General features: G+C 39.7%; 1 protein-coding gene across 2 annotated transcripts in view; it reads right to left on the bottom strand.

The window, feature by feature from the left end:
* Positions 1–266: 266 nt before the first annotated feature.
* auh (AU RNA binding protein/enoyl-CoA hydratase) overlaps positions 267–17,384 on the bottom strand; it is an 82,890-nt gene continuing 65,772 nt past the window's right edge. For both annotated transcript variants that reach the window (XM_061800780.1, XM_061800781.1), the window contains 2 exons: positions 8,296–8,343; positions 267–1,258 (listed from right to left, as the gene is read on the bottom strand). In XM_061800780.1, the coding sequence (XP_061656764.1) occupies positions 1,181–1,258; positions 8,296–8,343 (126 nt within the window). In that variant the 3' untranslated portion in view covers positions 267–1,180. The remainder of the gene's footprint in view (positions 1,259–8,295; positions 8,344–17,384) is intronic.

Below are 17,384 nucleotides of genomic sequence, written 5' to 3'. Positions count from 1 at the left end.
GCCATGTGTTATGACCCAAATTAACGCACTCAAATATTTAAGACTACCTAAATATTACTATATTTAAAATTGATTTTCTTTAACAGTTTGAGAAAAAACACTTTCATAATCAATGACATCCTGGGGATTTAGCATCATTTGTCCAGAAAAGTTATCAACAACCCTTATTCTTCAACAAGCTTGCTGCAGACTGGTTAGCTGCTAGCAACGATCAAGAGGTGAAATGTGTCGTGTTTCTTGTCATGAGTGGATGAATTCATCACAAATGCAAGCACAAGACCTTTTATTTTGACAACTGTGTCAAACAAATATGAATGTTCATCTGAGATGACACGGACAAACCGAAAGAAAGTGTGTGGGCTGTGTCACACTATGGGAGGATTACAAGATTTACTATGACTAATACAATCAAGAGTTCAGATGAGTTTGAGACTTTGTATGAGTTATGAACAAAAAACATCTACCTACATACAGTAATCATGATACAGATGGTAAAATCATCATACATGGTACAGAATAAAAGCCAGGGAAAATGTATGTGTTGTGTTTTAAACCAAGACTGTGTGAGGGTCAGTAGAACAGAAAAGGTTTTCTTTCACTTGCACAAACTGAACCTAAACTGTGCCTGGTATGAGTTTCATGAGGGTTAAATGCATCCCGGACTACTCATTTCACTCCAATGCTCTCTGTAATGTGTTTGAGAAGGAATAAAGAGGGAGTTAAATGGTCAAACAAAAAAAATGACTGACACCATAGCCCTTTAGCAATTATCGTGAATACAGTACTTAAGGCTGGTTTGCAAAATGGCGATGGCTACTCAAGTCACAGTGTGTCGTAGTTGACAGAAATGAAAGTCAAAACAAACTGTTAACGTATAATTCAAGAAGCAATATCATACAAATGTATGGCTTTTTGGATTGGGAAGTGTGGTAGTTGCAAATCGTGATTAGAATGCTTAAAACATGAAATCATTGGAGATTGCTTGGTCAGTAAAGTGCATGGTAGCCTATATGATGAAATACTTCTCCAACCAGTATCAAACATTATGCTGTCACCTTCAGGTATTGTACCATGCAGGCTTATCCACTGAACTATGCAAAATCACCTCTAAAGATGTTGGAAGCAGTTGTACAAGAGAACTAGAGGCAAAATTTATGAAGGTTTTTCAGAGAAGTGATGATCACTCCCCCTTGTAGTGAGGCCGCCTCTTTTCCTTGAATGCAGCCAAACCCTCCAGTCGATCTGCAGTTGGTATCACCTTTGAAATGAAAGGGATGTCAGTATTTAGCACAACATAGGGTTATTATTGGCAGCGTCAAAATTTGTCTGAAAACTCCTACATACTGAAAGATAATATAGCGAACGTGAAACATGAAGATGAAACTCCGCAGTTTGAAGCACTCACCCCATGTTCCCACGGGAAAGGGAGGACAAGGAAACGGCACATTTGTTGTAGCACTCAAGACGTTAAGTGAATTGCTAATAAGGACATTGGAGAAAAGAGTGGAGAGCCATTGCTAGCATGGTGGTGCTAAACTAATTTGGTGCCGCCCCATCCAGACCTCACAACCCGGGGGGTCTCTTTCCCACTTGAAAGGGACACCAATTGACCCCTCCGTAAAAATTGCGTCATCCGCGTCGCTGACCAATCAGAGGCCAGGGATCTGCATAAACCACGCCCCTTTTTGGACCCGCAGGTTTCTCAGACAACGTTGTATGGTCCAGTATAGCTTTTGTTAGCGTTTTATTGCGTATTTGGGTTCTTTAACAATAGATATGGTTAAGAGGTGTAGTCACGGACTTTATAATAGTGACGACAGGTATCCTGAATGGCTAGTTGGTGGAGTTCAATTCGTACCCTTTCCAAAACCGAAGACCCAGTACGAAAAATGTCTTTGATGGATCAAACTTTGTGGAAGAACGCATCATCAACTGAATCCATCTAAAATCAACCGGAACAGAAGACCGAGTATGAAAAATGTCTTTGATGGATAAAACTTTGTGGAAGATCGCATGATCAACTGAATCCATCAACCGGAACAGATATGTTTGCATGAAGGTAAGCCCTATATTTGATTTTCAATACATGTCTCATATAAATGAATTAGCAGTTCTTCGCTTGCACAACATAGCTAAGTGTGAATGATTGACACACTTGATCTGTGTTGAGCGATATTTTGCGATGATCTGACTGCACAAACGTGTCCCTTTGTTTGCGGCTACGGTAAACCGGACTGTGTTTACACGAAGGTATGCCCTATATTTGATTTTCAATACATGTTTCATATAAATGAATTAGCAGTTCTTCGCTTGCATAACATAGCTAAGTGTGAATGATTGACACACTTGATCTGTGTTGAGCGATATTTTGCGATGATCTGACTGCACAAACGTGTCCCTTTGTTCGCGGCTAATGAGCTAAGCTAAACCGGACTAGCAGTCCTAAAAGCCTTCGACGTGCACCGAGACACCAAGACTGAAGGAAGGATGTTTGAGAACACTAAAGTAGTGATTGTCGTACTCGGTCGGGACTTACGTAGGTTCGGCACTAATTATTATTATAATTATTATAATTATTGAGGGGAGCGCGTGACGTTACACAAAGAAAACGAGAGAAACAACTCGTAAATCAAGCCTCACCTTCTTTTTTTCCTTCATACGGCGGTTCACAAACGGCTATACAGATACATATACAGATTATGCACACAAGTGTGATATGTAACACGAAAATAGGAAACTGTCAATGACGAATTCGTCTTTGGGTTATAATATATTATATTATGTGGCTTCTCGGTCTTCCTCTGACTCTGGAAAGATCTCGCGCTAATATCAATGGTTTCTCCGTCGATATGCATGTAAATACCATTGAAATACCCCTCGCTGATATACTTGAAGCCCTGCTGTCTGCTTTTCAACGATATTTCACTGTTAGCTAAGAATGCGAGTGAGAAATCAGCCGGTAAATCGGACAGTTTCGCTCTATTCTTTTCTTGCTGCGCCGCCCTTTTTGCTAATTGTTTCTCTGACGTAGGCGCATGTGGCGTGACGTCACTTCAGGAGGCGTGGTTAAGTGCCCTGTACGGAGGGGTCAATTGGGCTGCCAGATCGAAAAAATAAATGGATCAAAGCAACGCCTACAGGCGAAGGAGCGTCCGGCAGAGGCAGTTTTTTTTCACTCACACAGGTAGAACATGACTAAATTATATTTTGAACAATAGAATGAACACCAATAGTAAATGGTGACTGCAAACTTGAAAGTCTATTGTTGAATCTGTGTTAATTGTGGCAACAAAGGAAAGCAAAGAAACAAATGTTACTGCAAACAGTGTGATAATTGCGACAACCCATAGCCACATAATATGTCTGAGTCTTTCAAACCTCGTCTCCAAAACATCCAACTTTGGCTGTCCCTCTAATGAGCTCATTTCTCATCCTATCCCACCTGTTGACTCCAAGCGAGAACCTCAACATCTTCATTTCTGCTACCTCAAATTCTGCTTCTTGTTGTTTCTTCAGAGCGACTGTCTCTAATCCGTACATCATGGCCGGCCTCACCATTGTTTTATAAACTTTGCCCTTTATCCTAGCGGAGACTCTTCTGTCATATAGAACACCAGAAACCTTCCGCCAACTGTTCCATTCCGCTTGTACCCGTTTCCTCACTTCCTTACCACACCTACCATGGCTCTGTATTGTTGACCCCAAGTATTTGAAGTCATCAACCCTCGGTATCTCTTCTCCTTGGAACTTCACTCTTCCTCCTCCGCCCCGCTCATTCACGCACATATATTCCGTTTTACTACAGCAAATTTTAATTCCTCTCCTTTCCAGTGCATGCCTCCATCTTTCTAATTGTTCCTCTGCCTGCTCCCTGCTTTTACCGCAGATCACAATATCATCTGCGAACATTATGGTCCAAGGGGATTCCAGTCTAACCTCGTCTGTGAGCCTATCCATTACTACGGCACATCTCACCGCTGTTCTGCTGCCCTCATACATGTCCTGTACTATTGTAATATATTTCTCCGCCACACCAGACTTGCGCATGCAGTACCACAGTTCCTCTCTTGGTACTCTGCCATAGGCTTTCTCTACGTCTTCAAAAACAAACAAAAAAAATGTAGCTCCTTCTGACCTTCTCTGTACTTTTCTACGAGCATCCTCAAGGAAAATAATGCATCTGTGGTACTCTTTCTAGGCATGAAACCATACTGTTGCTTGCAGATACTTAGTTCTGTCCTGAGTCTAGCCTCTACTGCTCTTTCCCATAACTTTGTGTGGCTCATCATCTTTATTCCTCTGTAGTTTCCACAGTTCTGAATATAACCTTTGCTCTTAAAATAGGGGACGAGCACACTTTTCCACCATTCTTCTGGCATCTTCTCTCCCGCCAGTATTCTATTGAATAAGTTGGTCAAAAACTCCACAGCCACCACACCAAATTGCTTCCATATCTCCTCTGGTGTCATCAGGACCAACAGCCTTTCCATTTTTCATTGTGTTCAGTGCCTTTCTAACTTCCCCCTTACTAATCATTGCCACTTCCCGGTCATTAACGCTTGCCTCTTCTACTCTACCTTCTCTCCCATTTTCTTCATTCATTAACTTCTCAATGTACTCTGTCCATCTACTTAGCACACTACTGGTACCAATCAACATATTTCCATCGCTATCCTGAATCACCTTTACTTGTTGCACATCCTTCCCAACTCTATCCCTCTGTCTGGCTTACCTGTAGAGATCCTTTTCTCCTTCTTTCGTATCTAACCTGGTGTACATGTCGTCATATGCTTCTTGTTTAGCCTTCGCCACCTCTACCTTTGCCCTACGACATATCAATGTATTCCTTTCGCCTCTCCTCAGTTCTCTCCGTGTCCCACTTCTTCTCTAATTTCTTTCCTTGGATGACTTCCTGTGATTTGGGGCTCCACAACCAATAATGGGTGCTAATTTACTGTAATTAAATTACTTCACCCACACCTAAACTATAGAGCATGATTAGACGGAACACACCATTGGTAGTGCTGGCACTATCTTGCAAGGCTATATTACATTTTGTTGCCTGATTACAAGGCCTATTAAAAGTTCGTGAACGTGAATTATGATATTATAATTATACTTTTGATAAATCCACCCAGTGTGACTTGTCACCCACATTAATCTTGACAAGGCCGGTGAGGGAGGCTGCCTTTTCTTTAAGGACTTCAGGCTTGATGAACTTTTCCATCAGAGTCTTGATGAAGGTGCCCATGTCCTTTGCGATGAAGGGAAGCGCATAGGCTTGTCATTCTGGTACAATTTCAGGAATGGTTCCACCAGCCTGGTGGACATAAGAAAGAAGTGAAGCTTGGCAACAAAGATGGGGTCCTGTGCTGCTTTTTGAACAACAGTGAAGGACCTGTTGGTTGGGCAGGTAACCTTCTTCGTCCTTGCTGTCTCGCAATAATCTTGTATGTGTGGCATCAGGGTGATGGCTCTCTCTGCCACATTAATGTTTTCAAGCCATCTGTGCTTGCAGAACATGAGAGGGAGAGTGTTGGATCCAGTGACTTGTTTAAAGTCCTTGCGCCTGGCAGGTGCATCGTGAAACAAGTTGTAGAGGCTGGACATAAAATCTACCCCCCCCCCCCCCAATCTAGCTGCCTCACAACCGATTCCAATTCAATATGTAGGATTTGCAGACCGCAGCTTCCAGTCTGCAGCATGGGGCGGGTGATTATCTTTTCTATTTTTTCTTGAATTGATTTGTACAGCTTCCAATTAACATTGGGGCCATCCATCGAGAGCTGCAGCAGCTTTTGGTGACCGAAGTCACAAACGATAGGGTCCAGACGCTCCTGAAGATCAGTTGCTGCTGGATGTCCCAGGAATTCAGAGGTGAGGTAGCAAGTGCGGACCCGGTCATCCATCCACAATCGCACATGAATGTCTAGCTGAGGAATCCATGCATGTTAAGAGTTGGATTTTACAAATCTATTAACATTTTCAGTTCAATGTAAACATGAGTTGCCATAAATTCAAACCTCTGTGCAGGTACCTTTTTTTCGCTGTCCTGCACTATGCATCTGGCTTGTGTGTGTGTGTGCGTGTGTGTGTGTGTTGGGGTGATGTAACGCAATAGTTACTTTTGCTGGTAACTAGTTACTTTTACAGTGGAGTAACTCAATTTGTAACAGTTGCTTTTTGGGAGAAGTAACTAGTAACTATAATTACTTTTGGAAAGTAACGTGCCCAACACTGGTTAATGAAGTGGCTCAGCGTAACAGGGCTTTTCGGACTCCATAAATTTTCAGTTTTGTCACAGCCAAAACACGGCTCACGACACTGCACGCTGTTGTTGGAACGGCTTTAACTCCATAGACGCAAATAAATGGTACATTTGGGGGAAAGCTTATGTTCATACACCCACAAGCTAAATAGATAGTGTGCAAAGGCTCACTATGGCGACATCATTTAAAACAGAGTTTACTAACTTGTGGTCATTGTGCAGACCCAGAAGTAGTCCCAAACAGACCCACACTACAGCCAAAAATGGTTATGATTTAAGACATATGTGGAGCTTCTATATTAAGTGGTGGAAGATATTAAAGGCTGCATGGTAGTGATGAACTTTACCGACCAATTACACGAGACTTCTGCCACCCTTTAAGCCAATCAAATTTGAATCGCAGGCGGTAATCACTGATTGTACACAGACTAGATCAGTGCTTCTCAAAGTGGGGGCGCGGTGCTTTTTTTGCCGTACTAGAATAAAGTGTAATTGCACATCCACTTCAGTGGCAGTGGCGCTCTCAATGTCAGAGCGTGCGCAGGGAGTATTTGGTCTATGGTGTAGGGATTCTTTACTGCACCGAGTAGGTGATCTGAAGTACAGTAAACAAACCCATAAGAGACGACATCACTTTTTTTTTTTAACAGGGATGAAAAGAAACGCAGAGAGAGAAAGAGAATGAGACAAAAGAAGGTCAGTTGAAAGCTATGATGAGGAAATATGACGAAGTGTATGTAGCGCTTGGCTTCATTGTGACAACAGTGGGAAACAAGAAAAGACCGGTATGATTTATTGTGTTTAAAAATGTTTGTAGCGGACAGCACAAAGCCAAATAAATTAATGCGCGATAGACATTACACCCCAGTCATAATGATCAGACGCTCAATCTTTTTTTTTTTTTTTTTTTTTTTTTTTTTTTTGCAAAAACATGCCTAATATTGCCAGCAATCATCCCGTTTTATGAAAGCTACTTCAGTAGCTCAATGAGCACTGTTTGCATTATAAAAGGTTGGGTACCAAATTGCTCAATGCAACCCCCCCAGCACCATATTAGATTTATTCATTTTTATTTATTCAAGTTTGTTTTGTATATTGTGCTCCTGAGTTAATGTTGCTAAACTGCATTTTTCACTATCAAATGGTGCAATAAGTCGATCAAAAATGTTTACAGTTCAAACAAGGATTTTTTTCTATTTCAGGCAAATTGATACGCCTAAAATCTTTTCAGTTGCAGACTAAAAAACAACGTTAGTAAAGTTATTCTTTGTTGTAAGTTGAACTATATTTCCAATTATTTTTTTATGTTTTCTTAAACATTAATAAGGATACAATGTGAAGCGGAGCTGTACTTATAACAATTTTATAGACAAGACCAAAGAAAAGGTTGATAGATGTTGTGAGGGAAGACATGAGCCTCTCAGGGGAGTGGGTGTTAGAGAGGAAAAATGTAGGAGATAGTGTTAAGACGGAAAAAGACGACACGCTGTGGTGACCCTTAACGGGACAAGCCAAAAGGAAAAGAAGAAGATAGACAAATGATAATATTCATAGTTGCAGCGGAGAGTGTGTGGGGCGGGGGCGCAAATTGTATTCTTCTTTCTAGGGGGGCGTAACAGAAAATAATTGAGAAGCACCGGACGAGACAGTGAGAAAGAGTGAGAGGGAAAGAGATTTGTTACACACATTATTAATGTTGACTTGCGATGAAATGCAGCTCTACTTGTATTTAGTAAACGAGAAAATGTGACAAATTTGTGCTCATATGTTTGATAACCAGGGGTGAATTTGTAAAAGTGTACAATTCTTTATTTTTATATTGTAGGACTGAAAACGTAACCTTGAAAGTTTTGGGTAGACTATATGCCTCCAAAATATTTGCTATTCTGGCAGGCCTTAATTTATTGAGCGAGAGCAAGAGCACTGAGTATAAAAATATAGTACAAACTATATAAAGACTTTAACAACTTAAAAAAAAGCTGCAATATAGCAGGACAATGAAGCAAATAAAATATGCTTGTACTCACTTGTCCATAGCATGCCTCTTCAATAGCCAAGCCTGTAGAAAGATCCACCTGAAAGATATTTAGAAAGATTTATTTGTTTTTATGAATCTGTTTTATTTCACACACTTTCAGGGACCTAAGGGCTTTTTATACTCTTTTATACTCTTTATACTAAGGAAATCAACACCCTTGGAGTGGACTCAATTTCTGTCTTTGAGAATTATGAATACTGTTATTATTACTACAGACTTATATCCTATTCTGCAGTGCTCTTTCCCCCGACAGCGACAGCTATAAATAAAATCAAAAGAAAGCAGACTCAATGAGTCTGATTTCAAACAGTGAATTTGTGAGTTTGAAACTGATTTCATTTTGGAGATGTGTGTATGAGATTGACTACCTATTTTTTTTCTGCTGGTATCCCTCGCAACCCATATTAACCTTGGTAGACTGGTTTGAAGCAGTTTACTTTCTTAATGATCTCACATCAACTTATAAACAAAATTAATCAACTGAGTGACACAATGCCTGCAGATGTCGGATTGTAGAATCGCATACAGATACACAAAATTACAATGATGTAAACTCAGCCTTTCCAAGACCTCATACTGAACAAACAAACAGTTTCTAAATAACTGAAAAACACCTTTTTAAAAGAAATTCCCATTTTTTCATCTCCTTTTTCAACATCTGACATTAGTGAGCTAATTGTGAAAATTGTGACTGGTGACTGACCCTTATTTCTGATACCTAACTCTCTAAATGTGGTGGTCATGGTCTTAAATATTATTTTAAAATGCTTGAAATATTGAAAGGCAAATAGTTTTCATGATTGCCTATCAAAAGCAACTGATTTTTTTTAAAAAAATCCAGCTGCTCCTGAAGGTTTAAGTCGAAATTTGGATATGTCTCACTTTGCCAAGAATAGAATGTTTGGATATGTCTCATTTTGGAGAAAAAATGAAATTTGTCATCAAAAAAACTCAGTGAATATTAAAGCCAATATTTTTTTGTAGTATGGTGTTTACTTTTTAGCATCTCTTTCCATCCCCCAATAGTTAAAAACATAAATTGAGTTTGTTTTCACTTCAATACCAAGCCCTTTCTCAAAATGAAAAAAATGGATACGTCTCATTTTGAAAACAAACTCTTCATATGTGCCCTGTGATTCACTGACTACCAGATCAGCGTGTAGTCCGCGTTTCACCAAACTCAGCTGGGATAGACGCCAGCTCTTCTGTGACCCTTGTGAAGATAAGTGGCTTGAAAAATAGATGAATGGATTTTTAAAACTAAGATACGGCTGTTTCACCAGATAATTTTTTTCAATTTGTGACATTCGTGAACGTACAGTGGTGTTAAAAATAATAGCAGTCCAATCCAACCAGATATAATCCATGTTTTCTCAGAAAACCAACAAGACCCAGCATTCATGATATACACATTCATAATGCTGTGCTTTTGGCCAATTTGTTGAAAAGGGGTGTGTGAAAGGGTGGCATTCATTAAGAGAGGCCATAGGTTTTGTGAAAAATAGGTTTCAATCAGGTGGCTCCGTTTTAATGATGAAGCAAGCACGTGTTGAACATGCATATCTCCTTGAAAACCTGAGGAAAATGGGTCATTCAACAATATTCAAAACAGGATACTTTGATTAAAGAGGGGAAACCTTATAAAGAGGTGAAAAAAACTACAGGCCGTCCAGCTAAAATGATCCGTCATGCTTTAAAATGGAGAGTAAAACCAGAGACATGGCAAAAAACAGAAGACAACCATCAAAACGGATCGCAAAATAACCAGAATGGCAAAGGTTGAGCCAATGATCAGCAAGATAGTCTAGTTTTACCTGTAAGTACTGTGACAGCGAGAAGACGTCTGTGTGAAGCTAATCTATGAACAAGAATCCCCCACAAAGTCTGCCTAAAATTTAAAAAAAAAAAAACATCTGCAGAAGAGGCTACAATTTGCCAAAGAACCCATCAACTCGCCTAAAGAGAAATATAGGAACATTTTGTCCTGTTGGGACATAAGGTCACGTTGCGTTATGCCGGGGGTCGGCACCCCGCGGCTCTAGAGCCGCATGCGGTGCTTTAGCGCCCCCCTAGTGGCTCCCTGGAGCTTTTTCAAAAATGTTTGAAAATGGAAAAAAATTGGGGAAGATAAATATTTTTTGTTTCTAATATAGTTTCTGTGGAAGGACAAACATGACGAAAATTCTCAATGTTTTCCACTGCTGTAAGAATGTGTAGAATAAATATTAAATTTCAACATTTGTATCAACGAAGATTCGCGTCATAGCCTACGACACACGTTTCTATCAGCAGGGCGGGATGCTAAGGTGGCTGTTTTAAACAAACTGGCAGCTGTGTGATGGGCTATTGATCCCAAGGGGGAAAAGAGAAAAATAACTGAGGAGAACAGAGGATTCAACGTTTCTTGGACAAAATCATTTGCATTCATTGCCTATGTGGAAGGACTGCCTGAATGTTTGCTTTGTAGCGAGACGTTGTCAAATAAAGAGCAATGTAGAAAGACATTTCCAGGGAAGCCATGCTACATTTGCAGCCAAGTACCCAGTTGGGAAAGAAAAAAAATGTACGATTGAATTACTTCTAGAGAAATTAGAGAGCGCAAAAATAAATTTAAGTGGATTGCATCTCCAAACTCCACTACTGTTGCATGTTTTGTTGCAACCTGAGAGTTAATAAAGCATGGAAAACCGTTCACAGATGGAAGGAGCTGATTAGTGATGTCAGAAAACATAAGTCACATTTAAATGGGTAAGAACACAATCCTGTCAGGGGCATATATTCAGTCACAAAGTAGCTGTTTTCAAAAGGCTGGTGTTTTATTTTTATAAACGCCTGCTCTGTTTAGTGCCCAGATAAGAGGCACGTTTTTTTGTTTTTCGAATCCTCAAAATAAAAATGACATCAAAAATCTGACTTTTTTACTGTTTTCTTTAATTTCATCAAAGCAATTAGACATAATTCATTAATATTGTAATGAAGTTAAACTTGAGGTGGCATCGTACAACAGCGCAGTCATGTGGTGTGTTGTTCTCTACAGAATGCACTGCAGGGAAAATAAACATTTAATCATGAATGTTTGTGTATTTGTAGCCAACTTAGTCATTTTGTTAGTAGGTTAATATAGCTAATATAGATACACCATGTATTTCCTTCATTACAAGGCTTATATAGTATAAGGCTTTTACATTTTTTGCAGCTCCAGACATTTGTTTTTTTTGGTCCAATACGGCTCTTTCAACATTTTGGGTGACCATATGCTGAAGAGGACATTCTCTTCAAATGGGTGTTTCAACAAGACAATGACCCCAAACAGACTAGTAAACTTGCAAAGTTAATGTCATGGAGTGGCCAGACCAATCCCCGGACCTTAATCCAATTGAGAATTTGTGGGGTGACATTAAAAAAAATGCTGTTTCTGAAGCAAAACAAAGAAATGTAAATGACCTGTGGAACGTCGTTAAGGAATCTTGGAGTGGAATAACAGCTGAAAGGCTCCACAAGTTAGTTGACTTCATGCCACACAGACACAGATGTGAATCAGTTATAAAAAACTGTGGTCATAAAACTAAGTATTTAACTTACTGACTCGAAGAATTGGTAAATCCTAGAAACAACAAAAGTTTGTACAAAATAGTTTTGAGTTTGTTGAGTTAATGAGAGACTGCTATCTTTTTTAACACAACCCTTTCAGAAATTACATCATGAATGCTGAGTCTTGTTGGTTTTCTGAGAATCTATTGCACCTACTGGTAACTTGTTTGACATCTGGCAATTCAAAATATACTGTAAATGTGGATTAATCTGGTTAGTCGCATTGGACTGCTATTATTTTGAACACTACTGTACAATGCATACAAAACACACACACACACACACACACACACACACACACACACACAACACACACACACCACACACACACACACACACACACCACACACACACACCACACACACACACACCACACGCACACGCACACACACACAAATACCACTTGCTATACAAGCATACAGGAGTTGTCATGCTGTAAAAATTACTGTTCACGAAGGAACAATGTTACTAACGGCAGGTTTGTTTAACCATTTTGGGTCATGAGTGGTGGAAAGGAGAATTGCAATACTGGAAGGCTAAAATGTAGCATGAAGTGCCTTGAAAATGTCTTTCCCGCCTCCCCGATTTACATTTTTTATGCATAAATATCACACAAAGGTTTCAAATCATCAAACCAAATTTAAGATCATTCAGACAACTTAAGGAAATACTAAATGGGGTTTTTAAATGAAAAATATATTTATTAAGGTCAAAGAAAAATTCAAACCTTTCTGACGCTTTGTCAAAAAGTGTACCCTGAACCTAATATCGGATTGTGCCACCCTTGGCAGCAATAACTGAAATCAAGCATTTATGATAATTGAGTGATGAGTCTTGAAATTGAAAAAAATTGAAAGAAATTGAAGAAATTAAATTAGTTAGTAAATACTAGAAATTGAAAATGAGTCTTTCACATCGGTCTGGAGGAATTTTGTCCTACTCTTCTTTAAAGAATTGTTTCAATTCCATCATATTGGAGGGTTTTCTAGCATGAAATGCCCATTTAAAGTGTATGGCAGGTCCTCAATGAACCTTTTTGCTGATATTATAGTTTTTTATGCATTTATTTGAATCTGAAATCCGTTACGAAGTAAACGTTTTTTTGTTGTTTTTTTAAAGACGAAAACAGAGTGGAAAACGCCAAGAAGGGATGTGACGTCAGAACTGAAATTCAACATCATGGTGCCCTTTCGACTCCAATGCGAAAACGATGATGAAATTCTCAGTAATTCGAGCAACGAACGTGATTCTGAAGGATCCCACAAAGATGGTGAAGAATATGAGCTTTATAAAGGCGTTAAAAGTTATCAATTTGAGGCAGTTAGACAGCACACATGTTCGGAATATCTGGCGATGAAGGTGGAGACCCATCTAGGAGGACATGCTCGTTTTGGAAACACGGGACTGGTAAGTATTTGTGAAGTTGTTGTTTTGTTTATTTAGCCATAAACTGATAAATAGTAATGTCTTCAATATCCTGAAATGTATACAAGAGGTTTTAGGTCTTGTTTTGAAATTATGCAACCGGCGAGTATTTAGTGAATTGGTAAGGGACAACCCAACAACTGCGACAACTATTTTGTGTGTACAAGGCTTGTTTATTATTGCGCCAAAACACACAGAAGCTGATAACGTAGTCCACAGTCTAAGTTGGTATATTTTCACAAATAAGGATTTTAATGAACGAAATCCGTTTAAAATGTTCCATGTTAATTTGAGAGCAATAGCTGGTGATATCTTGCTTCACCATAAATATAATTTCATGTTCCATAACCAGACAGTACCCAGACCCGTCAAGCAGAAGGAACTGGAGATCCCGGAGAAAATGCACGCATGCACAGGGAAAACATGCAAACTCCACACAGGTGGGGCCGGGATTGAACCCGAGCCTTCATAATTCTGAGGCCAACGCTTTACAGCTGTGCCTCCGTGCTGCCCCATTTACATTAAGATTTTTCAAAATAAAGATATATATTATTATTGTTCCTGCAAAAAGCAGCTTTTGTCCAAATCAATGCTTGTTCAAACAAAGTCCCATTCTGGGAAATTGTCATATTTTCAGGTTAATGCGACATACTGCTGATAGGCAGCTTTGAGATGATGGGGAATTTTTGGCAGAAATAACTGCATGCCACTTCCATCCTGCTTGTGTCAATGATTCGTGACACCTTTCCTAATCCAGAGGGCTAGGGATAGTAATGGTGATGATAGTGTGATGATGATGGTAATGCTCTACATACCAATTTTTTTTTTTTGTGTAAATGTTGACGTATATGTTTGGATCTGAAGTAAACATCCATCACAGAACTAGAACCATAGCATTTTTATTGGACTGTATGCTTATATTTTGTATAAATATGTTACGTAACATTTGCACAGAATTAATTTTTGGTCTCTCAATAAGAGTTTTTGAGAACACCTGAGGTTGAAATACATGTTGCAGTATTCTCTCTACTGTCGGAAAGATATGTGTTCCTATCTTATAAATAGGCACTTCCCCAGTCTGGCAACTTTTGGAATGGACCAGAGATGGAGATTCGGCATCTGCTGGTTCGATGTCAACCTCTTGCGGAGAAGATGCTTCCTGCAACATCTATAATTACTATAGAAAAATAAGGTTAAAAGTTTCTAAAAAAAAGAAAAAAAACCTGTACCAAAAGCACAGGTTCATTTCAATCTATTTCATGGTGCACAAATTACAGTGAAGAAAATATGAGTAAGTATTTGAACACCCTGCTATATTGCAAGTTCTCCCACTTAGAAATTATGGAGGTGTCGGAAATTTTGATCGTAGGTGCATGTCCACTGTGAGAGAGGTAATCTAATAAGAAAAATCCAGAAATCACAATGTATGATGCTTTTAAAGATTGATTTGTGTGATACAACTGCAAATAAGTATTTGAACAACTGTCTATCAGCTAGAATTCTGACCCTCAAAGACCAGTTAGTCCGTCTTTAAAAGTCCACCTCCACTCCATGTATTATCATGAATCAGATGCACCTGTGTGAGGTCGTTAACTGCATAAAGACACCTGTCCAACCCATACAATCAGTAAGACTCAAACTTATAACATGGCCAAAGAGCTGTCCAAAGACACCAGAGACAAATGAAAAAAAATCATTGAAATAAGATGATGTACTTACAGTGAAGAAAATAAGTCTTTGAACACCCTGCTAGATTCCAAATTCTCCCACTTAGAAATCAGGGAGGGGTCTGAAATTGTCATTGTAGGTGCATGGCCACTGTGAGAGAGATAATCTAAAAAGAAAAATCTAGAAATTACAAAGTATGATTTTTTTAACAATTAATTTGTGTGATACAGCTGCAAATAAATATTTCGACACCTGTCTATCAGCTAGAATTCTGACCCTCAAAGACCTGTTAGTCCGTCTTTAAAAGTCCACCTCCACTCCATGTATTATCCTGAATCAGATGCACCTGTGTGAGGTCGTTAACTGCATAAAGACACCTGTCCAACCCATACAATCGGTAAGACTCAAACTTATAACATGGCCAAAGAGCTGTCCAAAGACACCAGAGACAAATTAAAAAAATCATTGAAATAAGATGAACTTACAGTGAAGAAAATAGGTCTTTGAACACCCTGCTAGATTCCAAATTCTCCCACTTAGAAATCAGGGAGGGGTCTGAAATTGTTATCGTAGGTGCATGGCCACTGTGAGAGAGATAATCTAAAAAGAAAAATCTAGAAATTACAAAGTATGATTTTTTTAACAATTAATTTGTGTGACACAGCTGCAAATAAATATTTCGACACCTGTCTATCAGCTAGAATTCTGACCCTCAAAGACCTGTTTGTCCACCCTTAGAAGTCCACCTCCACTGCATGTATTATCCTGAATCAGATGCACCTGTATGAGGTCGTTAACTGCAAAAAGACACCTGTCCACACCATACAATCAGTAAGACTCAAACTTATAATATGGCCAAGACCAAAGAGCTGTCCAAAGACACCAGAGACAAAATTGTACAACTCCACATAGCTGGAAAGGGCTACGGAGAAATTGCCAAGCAGCTTGGTGAAAAAAGGTCCACTGTTGGAGCAATCTATAGAAAATGGGAGAAGCTAAACGTGACTGTCAATTTCAATAGGAGTGGAGCCCATTGCAAGATATCAACTCATGGGGTAACAATGATCCTTAGAAAAGTGAGGAATCAGCCCAGGACTACATGACTTGAAAAGAGCTGGGACCACCGTTTTCAAGGTGACTATTGGTAATACACTAAGATGTCACGGTTTGAAGTCATGCATGGCACAGTAGGTTCCCCTGCTTAAATCAGCACGTCAAGGTCCGTCTTAAGTTTGCCAATCACCATTTAGATGATACAGACGAGTCATGGGAGAAAGTTTTGTGGTCAGATGAGACCAAAATGGAACTTTTTGGTGTTAATTCCACTAACCATGTTTGGAGGAAGATGAATGATAAGTTCCATCCCAAGAACACCATCCGACTGTGAAGCGTGGGGGTGGGAGCATCATGCTTTGGGGGTGTTTTTCTGCACATGGGACGTGACGGCTGCACTGTATTAAGGAGTGGATAACCGCGGCCATGTATTGTCAGATTTGGGGGAACAACCTTGTAGGAATAATTGTGATCATAATTATCATACATCTGCTTCCAATAAAGAAATGCTTTGCTCTGCTCTAACGTGGAAGCCTCCTAGCAGGAGATAGCAAGAACAAAAATGTCTAATCATCAGAACTGCTGCCTGTTAAAGAAATGATGACCACACATGTATTCAGCAATCTTTCACACATGCACACGCACATGAACAAACATGTACACCGTTTCCAACTGTTTTGCTTGCTGTCTCCTTTTTGTAACATCCATGTGAATAAGAGGTGTCTTAAAACTAAATAAATAGAGGTGCTGAGGAGAGGATAATCAGAGAGTGCAGTGGTGAATTGTACGAGACAGTTCCTCTCCTCTCTCCTCGCGAGACTTGAACTGGTGTCGTTGCTTCCTTTTTTGTCCTGTTTAATGAATGTCTGATTGGTAAACCTGACATTTACTTGGTCCTTCGAGCCAGATCTCAAGATACCTGAGGTTTCCAGGGGCTGAGTTGACGTCCAGGCAAAGACCGTGGCCACGGCACTTAAGACCCTTTCCAGGACTGGGCCTCGACTTTGCATCTGGAGGCTGAGGGTTGACGAGAAGCCGAAGGAAGTAAAGGCATCTCTGGTGAGTAGGAAACTCCCACACTCATTAGGAATGAGTGAATGCGCGTCTGGGTGACTGCGGCAGAACCAAACCTCGAGAATGCTAGTCCCTATCGAGGAGACTAATTAGTCTATAAAACTGAGAAAAGGTCAAGGTGTGTCCTGTACGTGAGCTCCGTGAAACGTGTGCATGTGTAAAAGTGTGAGTGGAGGTTCGCTACCTCATTTGAACAGGAAATTGAGTGACAACTGTTTGAGGATGCAGAGGTAAGAATTCGCCGCTACTTGTGGTAGAAGCTTGAGA

The sequence above is a fragment of the Syngnathoides biaculeatus genome, chromosome 17 (assembly GCF_019802595.1).
Source record: "Syngnathoides biaculeatus isolate LvHL_M chromosome 17, ASM1980259v1, whole genome shotgun sequence".
NCBI classification, from domain to species: domain Eukaryota; kingdom Metazoa; phylum Chordata; class Actinopteri; order Syngnathiformes; family Syngnathidae; genus Syngnathoides; species Syngnathoides biaculeatus.
Note: the sequence above shows the minus strand (reverse complement) of the source record. Positions and strands in the feature narration are given on the sequence as shown.